At 45.5% G+C, this 26778-nt stretch overlaps 1 protein-coding gene across 9 annotated transcripts in view; it reads left to right on the top strand.

The window, feature by feature from the left end:
* The first annotated feature begins 7515 nt into the window (after positions 1-7515).
* Positions 7516-26778, top strand: part of CFAP221 (cilia and flagella associated protein 221) — a 107617-nt gene continuing 88354 nt past the window's right edge. The window contains exons 1-6 of one of the 9 annotated variants that reach the window (XM_040474849.1): positions 7516-7850; positions 9340-9525; positions 13630-13730; positions 20811-20897; positions 21046-21144; positions 23288-23388. In XM_040474849.1, coding sequence (XP_040330783.1) covers positions 9387-9525; positions 13630-13730; positions 20811-20897; positions 21046-21144; positions 23288-23388 — 527 coding nt within the window. In that variant the 5' untranslated portion in view covers positions 7516-7850; positions 9340-9386. Of the gene's footprint in view, positions 7972-9339; positions 9526-13629; positions 13731-17877; positions 17974-20810; positions 20898-21045; positions 21145-23287; positions 23389-26778 lie in introns of those variants that run through there. The other 8 variants (XM_040474848.1, XM_040474850.1, XM_040474846.1 and 5 more) reach the window with 8 other exon arrangements.

The raw sequence follows: 26778 nt of genomic DNA, 5'->3' as shown, positions 1-26778 counted from the left end.
GACTGCTTTCAGGGTTGGGCTCATTGATGGGGTTTTGGAGTGATGGGGGTTTGGAGCTGCTGACCAAGAAAGAATTCTGGAGACCTCTTTGGTGCAAAAAGGTGATTTTATTAAAGCACAAGGATAGGACCCATGGGCAGAAAGACCTGCACTGGTTATATAGTTATATACTATGAAGTTGGAGAGGTAAAGTCAACTGGCAAGCCTCCAGAGGGCTTGGAGATGCTAAAGAGGACTCTTAAGCTACTTGAGGCCTTGCTATGGTCAAGCTAAGGTTGTTTTCCCTCTAGGAGGTCATTAACATTAGCACGGTAGAAGGTTCCTGGAGAAATGTTATACTCTGTATTTGCCTCCAGTATTTGTCAACGGGCTGCAGGTTATGAGGAAATTTAATTTTCCCTGCCATTTCCTTCTTGCCTTCTTTCCCCACATCACTATCGAGGGGTGATGTTGGGGCTCCAGGAAACCTATAGGTTTTTGGAGATTAGACTATTGATAAGATTGCCTTTTTCTTGTCATTTACTAAGACATTTGTAAACTAATTGGAGACTAGTGTCCTTCCTGACTGTGGTCTCTATCAGTTAACCATTTGTTTTCTTTCTTTTCTCTTGTTCTTCCATAGCTAGGAGTGCCTGAGGCATGTCACACATATCCCACCTGGTGGTGGTGGTGGAGGGGGTGGTTTGCAGGGTTTCAGCTTGCTTCATACTCCCTCACCTTCTTGACTCACATGTTGGGCCAATAAGAGTGGCGCCACCAAACCTAGGCATTAGCATTATACTCAAGCCAGTAGCAAGATGGCGGCCCTCCCATATCATGAAGCCATTTTGGCTGGAAATGAAGTCAACATTGAGTGGAGAACCCAGAGACAAAGAAAGACAAAATCCTAACCCCATCCTCTGGCACCTAGAGGCGACTGTGACTAAAGCCTCTCTTGACAGAAGATAGACAGGTAGATATGTTTTTAACCTTTGTTTTACTTTTGAATCCATTCTGTCACTAATCCCTTTCTGTCACTTGTAACAATTTCCCCTGGCATACACTTAAGGAAGTCTCCCTGGGAAAGTGATATGTGAGCAGAAGGGACTAGGGGTAGGGGATGAGGAGGACATTGTGAAGGAGTGAGGAGCTGGCTGTCCCTGGAGGTCAGGGGCCTTCACCAAATGAACACACCAGTGACATGAACTTGCTCTGCCCCTTCAGCTGTTCAATAAACCAAACAAAGAGGTCTGTCCTCTCTTGAATGTGAGCTTTTCTGGAGCCGAGCTAATGTATTATTGATGAGCCATAAATAATGGGGCAAGCATGATTTCCCATTCAGTGCTGAAGTACAAAGGTATAACACTGACATTTTAATGAGGTTTTTATGGTCCAGGCTCACTGTTTACACTCTGGAAATGTGGGCTGGCTTTCTCAGGAAAGCAGTTTTTCCTTTACTTTTCTTATTTTCTGCCTCCATTTGTCAGCATCCTCTTATTTTATTTATTTTTTTTAATTAATTTTTTTTACATTTTTATTATTTATTTTTGATAGACAGAGAGAGACAGAGCACAAGTGGGGGAGGGGCAGAGAGAGAAGGAGACACAGAATCCAAAGCAATCTCCAGGCTCCGAGCCGTCAGCACACAGCCCAATGTGGGGCTTGAACTCACGAACTGTGAGATCACGACCTGAGCCAAAGTCGGATGCTTAACCGACTGAGCCACCCAGGCGCCCCTGTCAGCATCCTTTTAAATATTTCTATGAAATATATTTGTTAAAACAGATCAAATAAAAAAAGGGCAAATAAAACCAAATCTGAAAGACAATGTTACCAGTGTTCCCAAGGCCTTATCTTCTCCGGATGGAGCAAAAAATGATGAGGTATGCCCCGACCTCCCAGAGGCTCCCCACATTTCGGCCTGATTAGGCTATTTGGCCTGGCATTCAGAAAAGAATGCTGGCAACAAACAAACCTGGATTCAAATCCTGACTTACTCATCAATTAGCCATGTGCTATCAGGCAGTCACTTTAACCCTCCAGGCCTCAATTTCCTCATCTGCGTAATGGGCCAAATAATACCCATCTTTCAGCAGTATGAGGTTGAAAAAAAATCAGTACAATTAAATTGTCTGGATATACAAGTTAAGATGCATTTGGCTGCAGACAATGGACAAACTAACTCAAACTGGCTGACGTAGCAATAAGGCTGGGTGCTGGCTTATGTGACAGAGAATCCAGAGACAGAGTGTCCTTCAGGGTGGACGAATGCGTGGTTCAGACTCTGTTTGCAGGTGGTTCTCTTGCCCCTTCCTCCTCTCCTCTTTAGCATATCAAAGTCCCTCTGGAGGACTCCCATTCGACTTTACCTCCCCAACTTCATAGTATATAACTAGTCACTCGTCATGACCCCAGTGCAGCTCTTTCTGCCCATGGGTCCTGTCCCCATGCTTTAATAAAATCATGTTTTTGCACCAAAGATGTCTTCAAGAATTCTTTCTTGGCTGTGAGCTCCGGACAACCCCACCATCACCCCAAAGATATTGACACTTTTCTATTGAGAGGTGGAGTGTGCTAGGGAGGAAGCATTTACTCTGCCTGCTGAGGTCCTACTAGCTGGACTAAGAATCAAATGGGCATGAGACAGATTAAAAGGGGAAAATAAAACTTAATGACATACATTCAGGGAATCCAGACAGACAAGAAATTCCAAAGACAGGCAAAGTAAGTTATGTATGTCATTCTGAACTAAGGAGGAGGGGATAGGGGTCTGGGACTTCAAAGGGAAGAAAATGAATTCATAGGAAGATGAAAAAGAATAAACGTTTGCTGTAAACAAACATTTGCTGGGCCCCTCAGAAACAGGGGGGCATAGACAACTTTGATCAAACAGGCCTTGCTGGGTCCCTCCCTGTCTGTCATACCCAGTTCATAGTATAAGGTAGTTGTGTCTAGTGATAGCTCCCTTCCTAGAGCAATTCCTTTAGCTACATTCTTTTCAGGGAGCTGAGGGGGAGATAACGAACTTTTCTTGAATCTTCTGGGTATTGATTACTTTTTATTTGTTGATGTTTTCAAATGTTTATTTATTTATTTTGAGAGAGAGAATGCACGTGGTACACGAGCAGGGGAAAGGCAGAGGGAGAAACAGAGAGAGGGAAGGAGGGAGAGAGAGAGAATCCCAAGCAGGTTCTGGGCTGCCAGTGCAGAGTCCAACTCGGGGCTCAATCCCATGAATAGTGAGATCATAAACTGAGCTGAAATCCAGAGCAGGACACTTAACCCTCTGAGCCACCCAAGTGCCCCTTGATTGCTTAAAAAAAATTTTTTTTAATGTATATTTATTTTTGAGAGAGACAGAGAGAGCCGGGGAGGGGTAGAGAGAGAGGGAGACACAGAATCCAAAGCAGGCTCCAGGCTCCGAGCTGTCAGCACAGAGCCAGACCCGGGGCTCGAACTTGTGAACTGTGAGATCATAACCTGAGCCGAAGTAGGATGCTTAACTGACTGAGCCACCCAGGGGTCCCATGATTGCTTTTTAATTCAAAATAATCTTCCTGACAAAGTGGCCCATCTTGGAGTGGCCTGCCCTTGGCCCCTACAAGTCTATGTTCCCTCTTATAAAAGAGTGGGTCTCCTCGCCCGTTCATGCTCTGTCTCTCTCTGTCCCAAAAATAAATAAACGTTGAAAAAAAAAAAATTTTAAAAGAGTGGGTCTTTGAGAATGGCCTCAATGGGTAGAATGAGGTGAAAGTAGAACTGTGCAACTTTCAAGGTTAGGTCATACGGCTAGCATATGCCTGGCTCTGTCCTGGGACACTTGTCCTTGGAATCCAGTGGCCATGTTGTGAGGAAGTCCAGGCATTATGTGGGTATTTTGAACTGTATATCATTCATATTCCAAATATATATAAATATATATATATATTCCAAATATATAAATATTCCAAAAATATATACATATGCATGTACATATACATATAATATGTATACATATGTAGAAATTTAGATCTCTGTTGGCATGACTCATCAATGACCTGATCCTACAAATATTTTGGAGGTCCTCCCATGTGCCAGGCAGAGTGCAAGGTGATAAGTATACAGTAGTGAACAAGTCAGGCCATCAGCTGACTTCAGAAGAGGTAGACATCAGGAAGACAGACGTCAGAGAGGTAAACCCATTGGTCTAGAATCACACGCTGCAGTAAGTGCATTGAAGGGAGAGCACCCAGTGTTGGGAGAGAGGGTGGTGGGGTTGGGGTAGGGCCTGATTTAGAAAAGGAAGCCAGGAAACGCCCCTCTAAGGAAGGGATCCTTAGACTGAGTAGGAACTGGCCGAGTTTCGGGTTATTTATCGCTGCAGCTATATCTATCCCAAAGCTTGCATGCTTGAAACAACCACCATTTTATTATTTCCTACAAATGTTGCAGTCCCAAATTCAGGCAGGCTTGGACTGGGAGGTTAAAGCAGTCACAGACCTACCTAGATTCATGGGCAGGGCCCAGGGACCCCACCTCTCCATGAGAGGAGTGTCAGAATTTTCAGCCAGCTTTAACCCAGCACACCAGGGGAGGCACCGTGGGGTGTGGTGAGAGAAGGAGGAGAGAGAAGGCCAGAAGTAAGTTTCTGCCAAGCCTTGAAAGTTATGTTAAGGGTTTTGCATTTTCTTTTCCGTACAATATGAAGCCACAGATGAGTTTTAAGGAAGGAAATGAGCTGTTCCCTGTGCTTCTGAAGCTTATTGTTTATAGCTTCTGTGTCTGTTATTACACTCATTTCATTGACTTAGTTTGGCAGAGGTTGGGATACCTTTGTATTCTGCTCACTGCAAACTCTCAGTGAAATAAATGTGAAATACATAAATGAATTAGTTAAATAATTGATCGTGGAAAACAGCGGTAATTGTAGGTCATTGGTTTAGTGATTCTCAAACTTTAAAATGTGTCTGTGAATCTCTGGGGGATGTTATTTATTAAAATTTTTTTTAAACGTTTATTTATTTTTGAGACAGAGAGAGACAGAGCATGAATGGGGGAGGGGCAGAGAGAGAGGGAGACACAGAATCGGAAGCAGACTCCAGGCTCTGAGCCATCAGCCCAGAGCTCGACGCGGGGCTTGAACTCACAGACCGCGAGATCGTGACCTGAGCTGAAGTCAGACACTTAACCGACTGAGCCACCCAGGTGCCCCTGGGGGATGTTATTTATATTTAGGTTCTGATTCAGTAGGTCTGGGTGACCTGAAATTCTGCATTTCCAACAGGTTCCTGTGCTAAAGTGCACGCTTTGAGTGGTGAGTGTCTAGAAATCATTGTATGTCAGAACAATTTCAGTTGAAAGGAGATAATGGGATGCGGGCACCAGACAAGCAGAGGTGAGATGATGTCATGCAGGTCCAGAATCTTCTTCCTGTCTCCTTGCCCTGCTAATCCTTCTCACCAGCTTCACCTTCACCCTCAGGCCCCTCCTGGCCTCTGATGGCTGCTGCATTTCCAAGGAATCACTTCTGGATACTACAATGTCCAGAAAGAGAAAGATACTGTATTTATGAAACATTATCTGTTTATGTATTTTCCAGAAGTTTCCCAGAAGCCTTTTCCTAATGTCTCTGTGGCCAGAATTGGGTTACATACTCAACAGTAAATCAGTGGTGGGCAAGAGGACAGAAGTTTCCATGACCAGCATAGACTAACCAGCATCTACTGCTGGAAGTGGGGATCTGGGGATCAGGGACTGGGGAGAAGCCTGTTCAAAGCTGGGAGGTGGGAGTACACAACCAGAAATGTCCACTACACTATAATATGCACTTTGGTGAACTGTGCAGAGAACCTACATCTTATATCGATATCGATATCTATATATCTATGTTTGTGTCTATCTTTACATATGAAATAGGGACATTGCCAAATTTACCTAAGGAAAAAAAAATAAGGATTTTTTTAATTAAAAATTAAAAAAACTAGGGGCACCTGGGTGGCTTGGTCGGTTAAGCATCCGACTTTGGCTCAGGTCATGATCTTGCGGTCCGTGAGTTCGAGCCCCTCGTCGGGCTCTGTGCTGACCGTCTCAAAAATAAATAAACATTAAAAAATAAAATAAAATAAAAAATTAAAAAAACTAAGGATTTTAATGGGTCTTACCCAAGACCCACTAAAAAGTATATGGAAACAAGCATTTGATGATTTAAGCTGGAGTAGAAAGGTCTGGGACTGTGGGAAACACAGTACTTGTTCTATAATCTACAACCTTGTTGGGGCAACAAAACAGAAAGAACTAAAACAACCTACTGTATAAGCAGATAGATTTTTTTCATCCACTTGGCCAACAGTTACTGGGTAATCACCATAAACAAAGATCTGTGTCAAGGGCTGTGGGAGATCCAAAGATAAGGCACAGTCCCCTCCTGATAAGAATTTCACAGTTTAAGACACACAAGTAGTAAGAGGTGCAACATATAAAAAGATAAGTGCCAAAAAAGATGATAGAAGAAAGTGTGTGGGAACCTGGAGGAAGGAAACAGTCCTTCTGGTTCAGAGGGCTTCAAGGAGGGTAGAAAATATACCATCGCTAGCACCAGTCTTGAAAGATGGGCAGATTTTTAACCAGTGATGATGGCAGTGGGGGAGGGATTGGAAAATAGGATGATGGGAAAAGTAAATATTCCCAGTGTGAGTGTGCGTGGGGGAGGCGGGGACCACATAGAGCACAAGTGATGTGGGTGTGGGAAAGGCAGGTATTCTTATTGGATTCCTGCTATAATTTCTTATCGACATGAAGCCATAAATAATATCACGCAAGTGTCAAGTCATATAATGAAAAAACGAGACAAGGACAACTCCTGGGAAGAGAGAAGCCCAAGCTGTCTGTGTATGGAATAATGTCCATGGGTGGGCAGGGTGAGTAGACAGGGCTGGAGGTCTAGGGGGGGCAGGTCCAGCTTCATGGTGTATAACTCCTAAATACCAGTATCAGAACACAAACAGTTTCTTCAGTGAGTAAGTTGCAACAACAACAAAAAGAAATGGAGGGAGAACATGTTGGTTAAAAGACACCTAAAGACATATCAGTCTGTTGTAACGTGTGGGTTTTATTCGAATTCTGATTCAGACTGGCAACTCTAAACACGACATGTAAGTCATTTGTGGAACTATTGAGTATCGGGTAAGTGAAGATGTTAAATCACTGTAACTTATTAAGGTACTGGCATTGTGGTTGTACTCTTTTTTTTTTTAAGAATTTTTATCTTTTGGAGGTATATTCTGAAATATTTATGGATGAAATGATGCCTGAGATTTTCAAAAGAATACAGGGAATAGGGGGAAGGTATAGAGGAAACAAAGACTGGCCGTGCTTTGATCATTGTTACAGATGGGTGTTGAAGCTTCATCATACTATTTGCCTACCTTCGTATATGTTTGAAATTTACCATAACAGAAAACGGAAAACAAAATATATTGAAGAATTAAGTGATTGGGTGAATGAATGTCTGGCGGGAAGCTCCACCCACTGAGCTCAGGAGGCCCCGCCCCTTGGGGGGCCAGCCGCTCTCCGCCATCTGCTCTCGCAGGATTCCAGTTTATACTTTTTTATACTTTTATGACTTTCCCATTTCCCTTCGGAAATCCATTGCCCTCGCACCTCCTAAGTCGTTCTCTCTGTTCTTGCCCAGGCCGCACAGACTGCTTCGAGTCCCCAGAAGTCACCAGCGGCCTCCGGAGCTCGAGCGCCTGCCGCCCGTATCCGCCCCGCCCCCACGTCCCTGGAGAGTTTGGTCGCGTCCGGCCGCCGACCCTGGGAGCGCGTCCTAGTTGTCATGGCGACGGTGGCTGGCGCCGGCGCCGGCCGAATCCCGCCCCGGAACCACCTCCTGTGTGAGCGGCCTGGGACCTGGGGGTAGGGGTGCCCCCTTGGCCGCCGCTGAGCTGCTGAGGCTGCCTGAACCGCGGGCAGGTGGTCAGAGGAGAGGTCGGACCTAAAGGGTTAAGTGGGGATGTGGGTAGTGCATGGGGCTGGGGTCGACCCCTACCCCTAGCCGGAGATGGAGTGAAGGGGCGCTGAGGGGGAGCAGGCGTCTGGCTAGGATGAGAGGGCCTGCGGGTAGAGGATGGGGCCAGGAGACCAAGAATGGGGGTGTGTGAAAAGAGACAAGTTCACCCTGGAGTGAGTGAACTGGAATAGGAGAGCTCTCCTGAAAACGGTTTAGGCATTGTTCCTGCCTGAAGTACAGGCGAGGAATTTGAGGGGCCCCAAGGAGAGGGGGCTGGAAAGTGAACTTTGAGGCAGGTGTTGAAGGGATGAAAGGGAACGAAGCAGGTGAGGTAGAGGCTGTGCCGAGGAGTAGGGAATCTTCAGAGATGCTGGGGCTGGGGGTAAGGGGAAAGGAGAAATTTTCAGAAAATGATTGGTAAACACCTGCTTGAGTATAGTCACTGTATTTTGCTTGCTGTTGTGGACTCCGGAGAATCTAAAGCTATGAGTCTTCTCCAGAAAAAACAAACAACAAAAAAAGCCAGCACATAAAGATCCAGACCGGATTTTACATTCAGTCTCAGAGGCATCACAGAGCAGCTCCCCCCCCCCCCAAGCTTGCTTGTCCAAGGACCCCCAGTTTAGAGACTTAGCTGTAGAAGATACCAAGATGCCTAGGCTTGTACATGGCAATAAATCATTCATACCTCATGAGTAGTAGAGGCAGTAGTTGTAAAGTATGTTGAAGGGTGTTGGGGTCAGTGTGGCCTTTATGAAGAGGGTGGAACTTAAAATGAATGCTAAGGAAAAGCAAGTCTGACAAAGGGTCAACATGAACTGGGATCCTAGGTCCTGGGACAGAGCCCCTAGGAATGCACCCCCTGGTGGTGGAGGGGGCCTATTGGCTACCCTGTCTCCTTTTCACGCCAGAGAGGGGCCCAGGAAGGTGGTTCAAAAATGCCAGTGTCTTATAAATAGTGTCTCCAAATGTTAAAGGGTTTCATGGTCACATGCAACTAAGAAACTGATTTGGAGAAATCTCAGAAGAGGCCTGTTTAACTATTTACTTCAACATTTTCGGATTTTTTTGATTGTGAGTGCCTTTATTTTTCCCTTCAGGAGTCCAAAGCATCTCAGGACTACAGTTTGGGAAAAGCTCTTGAAAATTAAGGGCCACCGAAGGGTTTTGAGCGACGGCAGGAGATTGGGGTGTGATATGTGACGCCAGATTAATGGGACAGCCCTGTGTGGGAATGGAGTGGCCGGCAAGGGCAGGGAGGCAGGGAGGGCCTGGGCCACAGTTAACCGCACAGTCACAGAGGTACGTTTGTTAAAGATTGAGAAAAAAAAAAATGTGCGTGGTTTCTCATACTGCTACTGTTTTCTTCCCAGGAAGTGACCTTTGGCTCTAAAAAGGAGACTCAATTTTTCATGATAAAATGGCAGTGGTGAAAACCCCCAGCAGAGAACTAAACAGTGCCAAAGAACCATTTACTAACGTATCTCCCCTCCTTTTGAGGAGCCTCGTGGAGGAGCCTAAGAAAAGAACTCCAGTACCTAATCACCTTCTAGAATCAAGTAAGTTGGAATCTAATCAAGTAAGTTGGATCGCAGAGGATCCAAAGTCCAGAAAGCACAAAGAAATTTTTGGTGCTGATCTCTCTATATTGTCTTATAGGCTTACAATAGCTTTTATTATTAAGAACAATGGTTCTGGGGCGCCTGGGTGGCGCAGTCGGTTAAGCGCCCGACTTCAGCCAGGTCACGATCTCGCGGTCCGTGAGTTCGAGCCCCGCGTCAGGCTCTGGGCTGATGGCTCAGAGCCTGGAGCCTGTTTCCGATTCTGTGTCTCCCTCTCTCTCTGACCCTCCCCCGTCCATGCTCTGTCTCTCTCTGTCCCAAAAATAAATAAACGTTAAAAAGCTTTTTTAAAAAAAAAAAAAAAAAAAAAAGAACAATGGTTCTATTTAGGCCCATCCACTCACGTGATAGGTCCTTGTGGTGTACATGAGTCACCAAGTTCTGCTGCTCCCACTTCCTCAAATATCTTACCTATCTGTCCCCACTGCCTCAGCAGGTCACTAGGATATTGTAGTGCTCTCCTCCTTCCGACCTTCACACCCCGTCAGTTTCCTTTGTGGAATCACGGCTGTCCCTGCCCCTGTTCTGCTCAGATGCTCTCAGCGGTTCCCTTGCATACGGAATAGAGCTGCGATTCTTTCCCTTGGCATTTGGCCTCCTCTGCCGTGGATGTGAACTTGCCTACTCGGCCCCGCCCCCCAGGCCTACCATGCTCTGTACCTCTCACCCCCAGCTGCAGCCACACCATTACTCCTGCTCCTTCAAGACCACATGCACTTAATACCCCCTTGCTTTTTTCCGTGCACATCTCTCCCATTCTATGTACGTGGAAAGCCTGGTAGATCCTCTAGTGATTATGTAGAAGACTAATCATTCGGCCTACGTTATTCTCACTCATTCTGCACAACATCAGCGTTCTGTTTTCATTTTACTGTTGGGAAAGCTGACAATCAGAGAGGTCAAACGAATTCCCCAAGGCGGCACAGCTGAGTGGGGAGGTGGTGTTCAGTCATTGTAGCCCAATGTCCAGCTCTCTACCATCACACTAGCTGGCTTCCAATTCATCTTGCAAGGCCCATCACACATGCTGGAAATGCAGTAATTTGGTGTGGCTCTTTCATTACCGTAGAACTTATTGAATGCAGATTAATATACTCAACTATTTCTGGGGGTATTAGCAGAACAATGCCTATTTTACACCTGTTTGTGGCTCTAAAAACAAAAGCAAAATATCCAGCATCTAAAAAATTTACCAAATAAGGGTGCCTGGGTGGCTCAGTTGGTGAGGCTTCTGACTCTTGATTTTAGCTCAGGCCATGATCTCATGGTCAGTTGGGAGATCAAGCCCCATGTTGGGCTCCAAGGTGAGTGTGGAGCCTGCCTGGGATTCTCTCTCCCCTTCTCTTCCTGCCCATCCCTTGTGCTCATGTGCGTGTGCTCTCTCTCTCTCAAAAATAAATAAATAACCTTGAAAAAATTTTTTCAAATGGGGCACCTGGCTGGCTCACTCAGAGGAGCGTGTGAATCTTGATCTCAGGGTCGTGAATTCGAGCCCCACCTTGGGTATAAAGATTACTTAAAAATAAAATCTTTTAAAAATTACCAAAGAATGTTCATTTCAATACTTAAAAAAATGATCAGATAACCGACAGAGATCATCTATCCCCAGAAAGACCATCCTTAACCCCATTCCAGCCCTTCACTTTGGCCCAAAGCTGATGACAGTGTTCAGCTCACCTGGTGAGGATCAAGAACACCAACCATTTCACACTCACTCTAGATATTTACAAGAATCACACTGGGCTAAGGAGCGGGGTGGGGGATCTGTGGCTCACAGGGTGTGGATATAGCCAAAGGTGAAAAGTCACCGTTGGTGAGAAATTGGATGGTGCATTCGTATTGAAGGAGGCAGTCTAGCAGCTGGAATCAGACCTGGGCTTGATTTTCAACTACCAGCCGTGGGCAAGTTGCTTAATCTTGTTGAGTCTCAGCTCCTTCATCTGCACAATGGAAATAATACCTGCTGCGCAGGGTTGGAGTGAGGATTACGAACAAATGCCTGACATCAGCGCTAAAGGCACAGAGACAATGGGGTAGTGGGTTCCCAGTGCCTCCTACACATCTCAGTTCCTGCCTGAATGAAGAGCTGGGAAAAGTTGTGTAGACCTGGATGCTTTTTTTTTTTTTTTTTAAATATATTTTATTGTCAACTTGGCTAACATACAGAGCATACAGTGTGCACTTGTTTTCGGGAGTAGATTCCCGTGATTCATCGCTTACATACAACACCCAGTGCTCGTCCCAACAAGTGCCCTCCTCAATGCCCATCACCCATTTCCCCTCCCCCCCCTTCATCCCCATCAACCCTCAGTTTGTTCTCTGTATTTTTTTTTTAATTTTTTTTTCAACGTTTATTTATTTTTGAGACAGAGAGAGACAGAGCATGAACAGGGGAGGGGCAGAGAGAGAGGGAGACACAGAATCGGAAACAGGCTCCAGGCTCTGAGCCATCAGCCCAGAGCCTGACGCGGGGCTCGAACTCACAGACCGTGAGATCGTGACCTGGTTGAAGTCGGACGCTTAACCGACTGCGCCACCCAGGTGCCCCTGTTCTCTGTATTTAAGAGTCTCTTATGGTTTGCCTCCCTCTCTCTCTGTAATTCTTTTTTTCCCCTCCCCTTCCCCCGTGGTCTTCTGTTAAGTTTCTCAGGTTCCACATAGGAATGAAAACATATGGTATCTGTCTTTCTCTGCCTGACATATTTCACTTAGCATAATACCCTCCAGTTCCATCCATGTTGCTACAAATGGCCAGATTTCATTCTTTCTCATTGCCAAGTAGTATTCCATTGCATACGTAAACCACATCTTCTTTATCCACTCATCAGTTAATGGACATTTAGGCTCTTTCCATAATTTGGCTATTGTTGAAAGTACTGCTATAAACATTGGGGTACATGTGCCCCTATGCATCAGCACTCCTGTATCCTTTGGATAAATTCCTAGCAGTGCTATTGCTGGGTCATAGGGTAGTTCTACTTTTAATTTTTTTTTGAGGAACCTCCACACGGTTTTCCAGAGTGGCTGCACCAGGTTGAATTCCCACCAACAGTCCAAGAGGGTTCCCGTTTCTCCACATCCTCGCCAGCATCTGTTGTTTCCTGAGTTGTTAATTTTAGCCACTCTGACCGGCGTGAGGTGGTATCTGTGTGGTTTTGATTTGTATTTCCCTGATGATGAGTGACGTTGAGTATGTTTTCATGTGTCTGTTGGCCATCTGGATGTCTTCTTTGAAACAGTGACACTTTTTTTTTTTTTAATTTTTATTTATTTTGAGAAAGAGCTAGAGAGCAAGCGGGGGAGGAGCAGAGAGAGGGAATCCCAAGCAGGCTCCACACTGTCAGCGCAGAACCCAACGTGGGGCTGGAACTCACAAACTGTGAGATCATGACCTGAGCCCAAATCAACAGTTAGACACTTAAGGGACTGAGCCTGTACCCTTTTGTAAAAGAGATCAGCTGTTTTAACCTTGTTCTCAAAACTGAAAAAAAAAAAAGAAAAGAAAAGGAAAGACATTCACATTATAGTAATAGCAGTTGGAGACTTTTCTGTCCAGAGCGATAATTATTCAGAGCTTTACAATTATTCTATCACATTGTAATTCTATCCAGAGGAAATGAAATAATAACAGTTAAACACATTAGAAAACTAACACTTGGTGTTTGGATATTCATCGCATGCTAGGTAATCTTGGTGTTATACGGAGCAGCAAAGATAAGGCGCGTGCTTTTTACAAGCTCGCATTTTATTTTGAAGACTTGCACAAAACGTGAAGAGCAGATTATTTCACTAAGTGGTCAACAGTACATGTGAATTTGTATTGTGATGATAATATCTCCCAAACAATGTGTAAAAATAGGGAGAAGCAGTACAGTTCATTTGGAATAGATCATTAATCTGGTTCACATCTGTATCCTCTGTCTGAAACTTTCATAGGCTTAAAATATCCTAAAGAGAGCCCACCTTAACAGGATCTTCTTTTATTTAAGATTTTCTTTTATGTCTCATCTCCTGATGTATTTATTTACATTGCTTTTATAGAGGTTTATGCAAAACTTCTGAATAATAAGGTCATACAGGCAAAACCTGGCGTAGTGCATTTTGGAGGCTATCAAGTAGAAGAACAACACCAACAGATTCTGGTAGGTATTTTTTAAGTGGGATAACTAATCATAGTAATGACATGACGTGAATGGTCTGCATCTATATTATTCATTTAAAGAGCAGCGTAATCTGCAGAAGCACGAATGTCAATTGGGCCAGAAAGATGGTTCTAGGATGAGAAATTTTAAAGTTGTACCAGTGTCCTTGGACAAGCTACTTTCTCCCGCCAAAGGCTCCTCTCCTCACGGCATTCTTTTCGAATGGGTGTCATTGCTAACTGGCTCTTAGGGGCTAGGAGCTGGGTGCCCTGTGCCTCCCATGATTCAATTTCGTCTTTACACTCGCTCTGTGGAGGTTGTACTATTACTCTCAGTCTATAGATGAGGAAACCAGGATTCCAGGAGGTTAAATAGTTGGCTCAAGAACACACAGCTAGGAAGTGATAGAGACCGACTTTGACTTTTCGGCTGCCTTCCTCTAAACCAGTGCCTGCTTGCTCCAAGCCCACACCACCAGGGAAAGGGGTATCCCTTTCCTAAGAGGCTCTGGTGAGGGTTCTGTTCCACCTGTTCAGGTCTGATGCCCATGCCTAATTCATCCATTCTGACCAGAGAGATTCTAGCTGGGTCTGGTGGCAAGGGTCAGCTCCACTGGACAAGCTCCAGAAGGGACAGTTGAAAGGACGGACTTCAGTCCACCACAGAACTTCGTGGGTGCCCTTCATCGACGGCATGTTCAAACTGGGGTAGGCTCTGGGTGGCCACAGCATCCCTAACTTCTATGCTTCTAGGGACCTGAACATTTAAGTCACCTCTACAACCTCAATGACCTCACATCGACCCCCTAAAGTCACACTGAGCAGGACATCTCAGAACTACTCCCACTGGGTTCTGGATCTGAGCCACAATGGCATCTGCACATGTGTTGGGAGTGGGGCAGAGGTGGGCTCTCTTCACTAGGGCCCTCTGAGACTCTGGCTTTGTACACGATGTTCCCCCCTCTGGCTCTGTCACCAGATGCCTCAAGAGTCTCTACTTTTAGACGTGATGCATTCTTAGAAGCCATGTCTTAGAGTGGGTCATTTTAAGAAAGAACTCCAAGTATTGTGTTGGATTGCTCAGGGCAAGGAGAAGAAGCTGACACATGGCCAAGCCGTCAGGAAGTGAAGTCAGCTTTCTATCAGGCAGTCCCCAACAAACAACGCCATTTCCGTGAGTCCTCGTGCCTCAAAGTGGGTAGAGAGAATGAATCCGGAGTGAAATCTGTTAGGTGCTAAGTGTTTCCCCTCGGAAAAAGGGTTAGAATTTAGAATGGTGAATAGGAAATCCCCCCCCAACCCCAACTAATGAGGACACATTTCTTAGAACACAGCATCAAAGACCCAGGTTAATAATTGATTTTGAAGCTTACTTTTCCTGATATTAGGTTTGCTGCTTCAACGGTGGTAGGGTAGAATTAAAATAACTATCTTTCAGAGTTCCTCACTGTTTATAATGAATAAACAATTCACTCCCCTCCCCCCCCCAGCACCCTCACTCTCCTTATTCCTTCACCCAGTCTACCTTTACCCCAGGAGCCCACTAATCTGCTTTCCATTGGTATAGATTTAACTACTCTGGACATTTCATATAAGTGGAATCATATAACATGTAGTCTTGTGTGACTGGCTTCTGTCATTTGGCCTAATGTTTCCCCAGGCTCATCCGACTTGTGGCATCTATCAGTACTTCCTTCCTTTCCATGACTGAATACTGTTCCATTGTATGCCTATACCATGTTTTGTTCAGCCATTCATCCGATGGACGTCTGGGTTTCAACTTTGAGCCTACTATGAATAGCCCTCTTAGGGACACTTGTGTACGTGTTTTTGCGTGGACTTATTTTCAGTCCTCCTGGATGTATACCAAGGAGTAGAATTGTTGGGTTATATGGTGTGTTAGTTTTCTGTGGCTGCTCTAACAAATAACCACAAACTGAGGATCTTAGGAAGCCAGAGATTTATTCTGGAGGTCAGAGTCCGAAATCAAGGTGTCGGCAGAGCTGTGCTCCCTCCAGAGGTTCTTGGGGAGAATGTAGTTTCGCCTCCGGCAGCTTTTGGCAAGTGTTGCTTGGCTTGTGGCTACAGGACTCCACTCTCTGCCTCTGCCTTCCCATGGGCCTCTCTGACTCTCTGTCTTCTCTTCTCGTACACAGACAGGTTATTGGACTGAGGCCTACCTGGGTAATTCAGGATGATTGAATCTCAAGGTCCTTAATAACACCCACAATGATCCTTTTGTCAAATCAGGTCACATTCACAGGCTCCAGGTGTTAGGATATGAACATGCCTTCCTGAGGCCACCGTTCAACTCACTACTTTATTTGTATTTTTGTGTATTTGCACATTTTATTTGCATCTCCCTAATGACTAATGATGTTGAAGATATTTAGGCCAGGATGGTCATGATTTAAAAAAAAATCTTGTGGGGGCGTCTGGCTGGCTCAGTTGGTAAAGCAGGTGACTCTTTTTTTTTTATTGTTTATTTATTTATTTTTGAGGGGAATGGAGGGGCAGAGAGAGAAAGAGATTGAGAATCTCGAGTAGGCTCCACACTGTCAGTGGAGAGCCCAACGTGGGGCTTGAACTCACGGTCCGTGAGATCATGACCTGAGCTGAAGTCAAGAGTCGGAGGCTTAACTGACTGAGCTACCCAGGCACCGCAGAACATGTGACTCTTGATCTTGGGGTTATAAGTTTGAGCCCCACACTGGGTGTAGAGATTACTTAAAAAAGAAAGTTTTGTTTCTTAAAAACAAAAAGATAAGCATGAGGAGGAGAAGCCACTTGATATAGCCCAGAAAGAAAGAGAAGTGGGAAAAGGATATTCAGGGCATAAAGGAAGACGTTGAGAGGTTCAGGGTCCATGCTGCATATTTGGATACTAGCGTGCAATCTGGTTTACCTAGACTGTAGGGTTTGGGGAGGGAGGTGAAAGCTTCATTCTGTTGAAGAACAGAAATCATCTCTTTTGTACAAACAGGAATAGATACATGTGAAAAATGATTTCATCTTAATAGCCTTCTGGGAGATCTTGGGAGAGCCAAGCCTCCTGTTTCCACCGGCAGAGTTAAGCGGAAGCCTAAGGCAATTACCTTGAGATTCTTGCCAAACACGGGGAAATCCAGCTCTGTTTTTATCTTGGTGTTGCTACAGGAAACTATGCAAATTTCCCAAGAATGGAACGATTGAATGTGGGTTTAAAACCACAATAAATTGTTCATTAACATTTGAGATTGATCCAGATCTGGTTAAAGGATTGAAAGCATTTCGCTTGGATTCATATTGAGATCAATGCTTCAACTTACTTCAAAATCGGAAATAGTGTTTCTCAAAACAAAGACCTCTTAAATTCTTTTTACCCCCTTGGAAGAAAGATTTTGTTTGGGAAACTATATTTATTAAATAAATCATTACTCCATTTTCTCATGAGACAAGCAGTGTTGCCGCGGCCAGCCCAAAACAAAGTTGTTAGCCTATACAGACTTATCTTACATAAATTAACAGTTGCTTCAGGCTTTCTGAAATAATAGTCTTAGTTTTCAATTCCCTATTGCAGCCTTTAAGATCCTCCCCACCCCCCTGCAATGTATAGCCAAAAAATACATCTTTTATGATCATAAATGGGATCTATGTTGTTTAATTATTTAAGAAATTAATTCAGTATTTTCTTATTGCTATTTTTTTATTCATTTGACAATGCAGATATTATCTCCTGAGTTCCAAAGCATAGGCTTCACCTACAAATGAGTAGTGGGCATGTTTGAATTTGCTCTGCCACACTCAGGTTGGAGGAAGCATCAGGTTTCTACTTTTTTTTTAAATGCTTATTTATTTATTTTGAGAGAGAGACCCAGAGCGCGAGTAGGGCAGGGGTAGAGACAGAGAGGGAGAGAGAATCCCAAGCAGGCTCCACTCTGTCAGTGCAGAGCCTGATAGGGGGCTTGATCCCACGAACCGCGAGATCATGACCTGAGCCGAAATCAAGAGTCAGACGCTCAACCGACCGAGCCACCCAGGCGCCCGCCCCTTCTGTATTTTTTACAATCAAGTTGTGGCTGGGCCCTCACCCACAGGTGCTGGCCGCATCTCCAGTCTCGGGAGAGCCAGCTTCTGTCTCCTCCCATTCAGGAAGACTGAACAGCTGAGCCACCTCAGGAGCTTTGAGGACAGACCTCTCTATAGCCCGTGATGCTGCTGATTGCAAACTGACCTAAGTCCATTAAGTTATGTCTCATTGCCAGGTGCATATTGATAATCTGACCCCGATGGGAGATGGGAGCCACCGGTCCCCTCCCAGCATCCTTGCTACCGGGTTTATCTGCTGCAATGCAAACAGGCCCAAGAAGAAATTGTGCCACACATAAGACACTTACTAGCAAGCAGGCAAAAAGGAATTTCCATACTCGCAGTCTGCAGGAAGGCCCAGCCATTAGCTCCTTGCAAGGAAGCTTTGCGGGCAGCAGATGCAGGAGCATCTGTGGGTAAGATTGGCCACCCTTCCAACGGGCTAACAACATGTTTTGTGCTGTGCAAAACGCAAGACCTAAAGGAGTCCTGGGTCTTTGGAGGTCACTGTAAAGGACACCGGGCTCTGGGCTCACCAGGTTCTCCTGTGCCTTTCGTTTAAGAGCGGGAATGCCTGTATGATGTTCCCAGTTAGTACGTATACCCTGAACATCCCTTATGCTTATATTGAAGACCCTCTAGTGTCAGTTTAGGTGAACAGGATTGAAGTGCTTTTAGTAGCCACCTCTGGAGTATGGACTCTGGGTTAGGATCTTGCAGTGTGCACTAAGTACTCCTAGAGTGCAGATTACTGATTTCTTCTAAGAAATACACACCTGGGATACACAGTAAAAGCAGTCCCTACCACCCTTGTTTGTTGCCCTATCCTCATACTGGATTTTTTTTTTAAGTGACAGACAATATAAACTACCTCTACTCCCAATTCTTGCACTCCAACGCGAGGGCTTCCCTTGATGACAAGCATGGGCATAGAGTTCATTTTTTTTTTTTTAATGTTTGTTTATTTTTGAGTGAATGTAAGCAGGGGAGGGGCAGAGAGAGGGGGATAGCGGATCCCAAGTGGGCTTTGCTCTGACAGCAGTGAGCCCAACATGGGGCTCAAACTCATGAACTGCAAGATCGTGACGTGAGCCTAAGTCAGATGCTCAACCCACTGAGCCACCCAGGCGCCCCAGGGTGCCGAGTTCTTTGTCAAGGCTTCCAGGTCCTGGGGCTGCATGGCTACCTCTCCACCTCCAGGCAGGTCCCACCACCCCAGGGTTCTGGGTGTGATGAACACAGGCCCCAGGCATCCTGGGTCCCAGCATACCTGTCCCCTCAATCTCTGTTGAAAGACCCCCTCTCAAGAGCAGGGCCCCAGGAGCCCACACCTTCACCAAAACTGCCCCTCTGCAGGCTCCTTGGAGGTCAGGAGTGGCCTGGAGAACCTTTTTTGTTTTTTGTTTTTTTAAGGCTTTTAGTATATTAAAAAAAAAAAAGATATTTAAGAAAAAGATATTTAAGAAAAGATATTTAAAAAAAGAAAAGATATGCCAAAACACAGGGTCACTTTAGGCATGTTCAGAGGTGACAAAAAAGAACTTTTAACAAATGCAAACACTACTGTAACGTCATCAGCAAGTAATATCTGAATTTTAATTTAGGGCTTCAGTGTTGGACAATGGGCCCCGTGACAGGCCCAGCCTCTGGCCTAGACTTTGGAAACCAAACTCCTCTTAACTGTTCCTTGCCCAGGTGAAGCCCAAACCCCCAGATTCCAAAGTTCTTGGTCCCAACTCAAGTAGAAGGAGGAAAGACACCTGTACTTGGAGACCGAGTTAATTTGCCCATCATATTGTCCTACCTCACCGGCAGAGAATTCCCGACCTGGACTTCTTTCCCATTTGCCCCAGGGATGGATTGGAGGCTGTCCTAGCCACAGGCCTTTTTCCTGATTTTTTTGACCACCTAAGTGTTGCTGGGCCCCCAGCACCAGTGGCATGTAATTCCAGAAACTGTGGGAGATGACCGGGTGGCTGGCTTCTTCTTAGTTGAGTCACAGGCCTAAATGGAGTTGTTGTGAAAATTCTTTAATGAAAGGCAACCTGGTTCTGAGAGGAGTCGGGTGGCCAGCAGGGGGAGCTCTCACGCCCCCACCACTCTGCAATTGCACACCCAATAGGAAGAGATGTACCTTAGGTACTATGCTACTATCTCAGCAGGAAAAAGGAAGGTTTTCCTCCTGCCCTAGCAACAGCCCAGCCAATGAGAGACCAGCACAGCTCGGCCAGTGAAAAACTCCCATACTTCAAACTCCCGTGGAGTTTACCCCAATGGACTTTTTGTTTATAACAGCTCTCCCCCTTTCCCCCTTTCCTCTATAAGAGAGCAGTCCTCTCCTTTAGTCTGGGCACTTGTGTATGGGTTTTTCAGTAGCCTGCACGTCCTGGTTTGCAGCTCTCTGCTGTTTCTGAATAAACCCATTTTTGCTGGCAAGATGACTGGCAGGTTTGGTTTTGTTTTTTAAATTTTTGTTTATTTATGGGAGATTGCAAGCAGGGGAGGAGCAGAGAGGAGGGGACAGAGGATCCAAAGCGGGCTCTGCTGACAGGCTGACAGCAGCGAGCCTGATGTAGGGCTTGAACTCACAAACGGTAAGATCATGACCTGAGCCAAAGTCAGATGCTCAACTGACTGAGCCACCAGGCATCCCCCGGCAGTTTTGTTTTTGAGGTTAACAGAGTTCAACAAAAAGGCACACAAGGTAACTGGTCAGGACTGGGGAGGAGGGGCATGTGCCCAAGCAGATAGCTTCCTGGGGGCTACAGGCTCTCGTAAAGCCCCTAGTCTGGGCAGAAGGCACGTGGGTGTGCTTTATTGTCCTTTAAATGGGGTTGTGTTTATTTTATTATTCTTTAAATGGGGTGTGATGCATTTCAAATCTTTTTGAAAGTTTATAAATTCTATCTCCTCAAATCCCTTCAGGAGCAAGGTAAGGTCTAAATAAATGAGGAGGTAAGTACGCAGATACATAAGACCGTGTTTTCTCTGAATGCTTCTCTGTTTCTCGCAGCATCTGGTCAATATTTCCAATGAAGACACACATGTGCATATTTTACCCCCTCAAACCGAATACTTTCAGATCAAGTATGTGAAAAAGGTAAGTGTGGTCCGGTTATCTATTCTCCACTGTGTTCTTTGTTAGGTTGTGGCTTTCTGGGTGGTAGGTCGGCTTGGGACGGGGCCTGTCCCCATGACAGCCTGTGTGCTCTGGGGCCTGTCCCCATGACAGCCTACTTGTCTTCTAGGAACACCACCTTGTCCCCGGCTTGTCCCTCACAATCACCATTACATTTTCTCCGGATGAGTGGCGATACTATTACGACTGCATTCGGGTTCACTGTAAGGTAAGTTTTCTTAAAATTGGTGTTTTTGGGGTAAGGGGCAGAAGGATGTCAAGACTTCCATCCTGAGGGAAGAATGAAGAAATGATACAGTAAGTGAAGTTCTCACCCAGTGCGTATGTTCCTTGGGCAGTTGGCGTGAGTGGCACGAGGGTCCTTGTCCAGTGACATGGGCCCCAGGTGTGAGAGCCACAAAGAACCAGGGCAGAGCCGTGAGACATCATTTGCTGTAGGTTTCCTGCCTGCCCTGGCCTAGAAACCTCATTTATCGTGTAGCGCTAGGAGCTGATAAGGACTTTTTCAAGTAGCTTCGACATAGTCCTTTAAGTGCTAGGTTACAAAATTAGCAACACCCCTAATTTGTGATTATAAACCCCAGGGACCGGATGGTGTCCTGTGGGAAGGCCCTCAGAGGCAGCCCTGGGGGTCTGCAGGGAGGTGGGAGCCTGTGTGGCCTGACCCCAGCTGGCTGTGCCACGTGAGTCCCTGTGAGCCTCTTCTAAGCCAGTGAATTCATCCCGTGGCCTCCAGCCGGAGCCCAGCTCCACGTGCTGTCAATCCCTCTCTTCAGACTGTCCCCCCCACCGCGACACTTCCCTTTGCTCTCCCACGTCTGGCTCTTGCAAGTCAAGAAGCCTTCGGGTGAACTAAATTTAATTTTTCAAAACTAAAACTGGAAGAGTTTGTTTTAGTGATCAATGAGTTTCAATTTTTTTTTTCATTTTTAAAAAATTTTTGAGACATTTATTCATTTTTGAGAGACAGAGAGAGAGACAGAGCACGAGTGAGGGAGGGGCACGGAGAGAAAAGGGAGACACAGAATCCGAAGCAGGCTCCAGGCCCCGAGCTGTCAGCACAGAGCCCAGCGTGGGGCCCGAACTCACGAACTGGGGAGATCATGACCTGAGCCGAAGTCAGACGCTTTAACCTACTGAGCCACCCAGGCGCCCCAGTGAGTTTCAGTTTTTAAACAGAAAATAAAAAAGCTCGGGGCGCCTGGGTGGCGCAGTCGGTTAAGCGTCCGGCTTCAGCCAGGTCACGATCTCGCGGTCCGTGAGTTCGAGCCCCGCGTCAGGCTCTGGGCTGATGGCTCAGAACCTGGGGCCTGTTTCCGATTCTGGGTCTCCCTCTCTCTCTGACCCTCTCCCGTTCATGCTCTGTCTCTCTCTGTCCCAAAAATAAATAAACGTTGAAAAAAAAAAAAAAGAAAATAAAAAAGCTCAACTAAAAATTAGAGTATTGCTTTCAGAAGGAGTATCTGTACCAAGAATACAAATCTCGAGGGCAGACGTACAGAGCGCCACAGCACGTCTGCTGCTACTTAATGGTAGCGCTAATAATGATACCTTGCATTTATGCAGTGCTCTTAACTCTTCCAGGCCAGCACCGGCTTTCATTCTTAAAAATACCTTTAGGGGCGCCTGGGTGGCTCAGTCGGTTAAGCGTCCGACTTCAGCTCAGGCCACGATCTCCCGGTCCGTGAGTTCGAGCCCTGCGTCGGGCTCTGGGCTGATGTCTCAGAGCCTGGAGCCTGCTTCAGATTCTGTGTCTCCCTCTCTCTCTGCCCCTCCCCTGTTCATGCTCTGTCTCTGTCTCAAAAATAAATAAACATTAAAAAAATTTTTTTTTTAAAATACCTTTAAAGTGAAGGCGAAATTATTCATTCCCATTTTGCAAAGGAAGAATCGAGGCCTGGAGAGGTTAACGGTCTTGTTCAAGGTCATACGTTAGGCAGGGCCGGAAGTAGATGTGCCCTATACCAGTTCATTGTTTACTGTTCGATGCCATCTGGATCAGCTGCTGCCATCATGGTTTCTGTTCCTCTCAGGCTACTGCCGATTGTGTTTTCTTCTAATTTTCTGAAATAGAAGCCGATAGATTACTGTCTTTGTGTCTACACAAAGGCATCATCTCCCCTGGGTAATAGTGAATATCGCTTCAATGAAATGTGCTTAGAATCGCCTACATTTTGGTTATAGCTAAGAAAGCTCAGTATGTCTAATGTTCTGTTTAAGCACTCAGCTTTCTTAAGGAAATATTTTTAACGATAGAAGACAACATAAGCAATAAAGTGCCTACAAGTTCACCTTTGAAAATTATAGCCTCCAGTATGATAAACTTGACTTTTTTTTCGCATTAATTTTAGGGAGATGACACTTTGCTCATTCCTATCCATGCCTATCCTGTCATGAACACATTGGACTTTCCCTCATTTATAAATCTATCAGATGTTCTCCTTGGTGAAAGGTGAGTTACCAAGATGACCTACCAAAACGTCACAGGTCATGAAAAGTTAAGAGATACGCATAACAGAAACTGAGATTTGTATTTTTCCTAGGTTTGTATTTTTCTAGCTGAGTCAGCCTGGACTTAATAGTCGGAAAGGTAAAACAAAAACGAAAGCCCATGTCACAATATCGTGAGCAAGGAAGGGAATTTATGGGTCCATTTAACTGAAAGCTGCAAGGTGGATCTTCAGGCATGGCTGGTTCTAGGGGTTTAAATCAGCTTTCAGGAGCCTGCCTCTCTCCATTTCTTGGTTCTGCTTCCCTCTCTGCAGGCTTCTTTCACAAGAGGCTTCCCCTTCACAGGGGTAAGAAAGCTGCCAGAAGCTTTAAACACTGTTGGCAACAGGGGTTGGAGGGACTGGAGGGGTTGGGGGTGTTCAAGCAAAAGTACCAGGATTGAGTCTTATCGGACCAACTTGGATCTTGTGCCCATCCGTTAACCAAACTCTGCTTTGGGTGGGAAAGCGAAAAGAACAGAAAGTTACTGTCCAAGCCACGTCTCAGATTCCTCGACCCTGTCTTATTGGGAAAATAGTCTCCCGTGTCATGTACCTGTTGTTGTTTTTTTCCAGTAAATATTCATTAAATATTTACTACACATACCTAAATATCTCTACCTGTCCCTAGAGATATAAAATGATGGATACTGAGCTGTTAGATAAAGCTATATAATGGCCATGGCAGTTGTTATTACTTCTATACTGGTTGGGAAATATATACCGTCCTGAGCTCCCGTCCCTCCATCCCAGCTGCCTGGCCCCTTTCCTGCCCTCCGTGCCACCTTTGAATGATTCAGCAACTAAGTTGTTGATACCTGGCAATTTGGAGGTCGGGGGGAGACATCTGCGGGACATGGCCTCAGCCTTATAGCCACTCTACTTGAGTGCTGCCCAGAAGTCCCGATTGATTGACACTTTGAATATCACCCATGGCAAAAAGGTAAATGGACAAAGGTTCTGATTCTGAATGTCTCAGAGTCTAATGGGGATAGAATCTTGGCGTCGGTTAATTACATCGATCGCTAAGTGCTGTATGTATTAGAGACACATTGGGGGTCCTATATAGGCCCAGAAGATGAAGCTGACTGGAGAAATGGGAGTGATTACTCCTCACTTCTCTGGGGGTGACATCTGGTTGTCCTAAGAGGACTCCATAGGGTGGTAGAATATGAGGATGGCATTTGAGGTGGGGAAATAGCACGTACAAAGGCATGGTGGCAGCAGAGAGCCTGGACTATATCTTATAGGTGATTTAGCCACTGGAGGGTGTTAATTCACCCAGTAGCTGGCAGATACTAGATGTCTCTTGCTATAGGTCCAGATGGTGAACAAAGCCTGGGCTTCAGCATGCTTTGGGGGTGAAAGCGAGTTCAAGTGCCTGCAGCAGCACTGAGCAGGGTGCGTACAAATTGCTAATGACCAGATAGCAGGGTTAGATAGAGAGAGAGCCAGCTGAACCCTTTGGGATGAGGGACCGCTTATAGACTAATATGTATAACTTCATGGCCCTTCCTTTGTAGTACCATTTGGCATCCTTTTTTTTTTTTTTTTTTTTTCCAACGTTTATTTATTTTTGGGACAGAGAGAGACAGAGCATGAACGGGGGAGGGGCAGAGAGAGAGGGAGACACAGAATCGGAAACAGGCTCCAGGCTCTGAGCCATCAGCCCAGAGCCCGACGCGGGGCTCGAACTCACGGACCGCGAGATCGTGACCTGGCTAAAGTCGGACGCTTAACCGACTGCGCCACCCAGGCGCCCCACCATTTGGCATCCTTGAGCGAAACCCCCAAATTAATTCTGAAATAGTGGCCTTAGTTCAGCCGACGTGTAACCTTCTCCTCCTACCCGCCCCCCAGCCCACGCACCTTCCCATGACCTCTGACTCTCCATCTGTCTATACTTTTTTCTCAAATTATTTAAGAATTACAAATAAATAGTACACACAGAAGAATATATAGTCATGTGTAAGGTTTAAACAATAATAATATAATGAACACTGCCTTCAAGACATAACATATCACCAGTAACTTTGCAGCTACTACTTGGACTTTTGTGATAATCATTTCTTTGATGTATTTTAGTAGTTTTGCCACATACGCATGCACCCCTAAGTAACACATTGTTTCATTTTGCCAGTGTGGGATCTTTACATAAGTGGAATCTTACTGTATGTAAGTTCTCCTGCAACTTGCTTTTTCTATTCCACATTAGGGTTTTGTGGTTTCGCCATGTTAACTCACATAGCTAGAGTTGGTGTCCACTGAATGGATTGACCACGATTTTTTTTTAATTTTAGTTTTTTTTTAACATTTTATTTATTTTTGAGAGAGAGCATGAGCGAGGGAGAGGCAGAGAGTGGGGGTGACAGAGGACCTGAAGAAGCATGCTCTGTGCTGACAGCAGTGAGTCCGATGCGGGGCTTGAACTATGAATTCATGAACAGTGAGATCGTGACCTGAGCCTGAAAGTGGATGCTCAGCCACCCAGGTGCCTTGCTTTGACCAGCACTGCTGATGTACATCCCTGCACGTGGTGTGGAGCACATGTTCTGGAGTTTCTCCAGGGTATGCATCTACAAGTGGATGGTCTACCACAAGTTCACTGTTAACTTTGTAACACCAGCTTGTTTTCCAGAATGGCTATGCCCATTCAGGAAATGGGAGGAGAATTCCTCTCTGCCTATACCACTGCCGAACGATGGGTATTATCAGATTTTGACATTTTCACTGACGTATATTCTTGCCCCCTTGCTCTTCAGCCCTCTGTTTATTTTCCGGAACACATTTTGCCAGAGCTCTATCCCAGTATTTCCTCTCTCCCCCTCTTCAACCCTTCCTGTCTTCACCCAGTCCTTGTCAGTGCTAAGTGCTCTGCAAAGTTGAGTCCCTCCTGGCAGGACCCACTCACTCTATGCATTTTGAGGCCAAATATAGCTATTCCCTTTAAATGGGTGACTATAGTGACTTTTATGAAAATCAAAGTGGTAGAAAAGTAGGAACTATCTAGCTTCCTAGTTCTTGAATCCTTCTTTTCTTCCTTCCTTCCTGCCTTCCTTCCTTCCTTCCTTCCTTCCTTCCTTCCCTCCCTCCTTCTTTCTTTCCTTTTTTCCCTCCACAAATTTCAAATTACTTTTTGTTTGGGTCATAAGCCAGGCTTAGGAATTGAGAACAATGGCAGGGGCACCTGGGTGGCTCAGTCGGTTAAGCGTCTAGCTTTGGCTCAGATCACGATCTCATGGTTCATGGGTGCCAGCCCCGTGTCAGGCTGTGTGCTGACAGTTCAGAGCCTGGAGCCTGCTTTGGATTCTCTGTCTCCCTCTCTCTCTGCCCTCTTCTGCTCACACTCTGTC

Source organism: Herpailurus yagouaroundi, unplaced genomic scaffold, assembly GCF_014898765.1.
Source record: "Herpailurus yagouaroundi ecotype Mexico unplaced genomic scaffold, PumYag 140, whole genome shotgun sequence".
Taxonomy (NCBI): Eukaryota; Metazoa; Chordata; class Mammalia; order Carnivora; family Felidae; genus Herpailurus; species Herpailurus yagouaroundi.
This window is presented reverse-complemented; position numbering and strand designations above follow the sequence as displayed.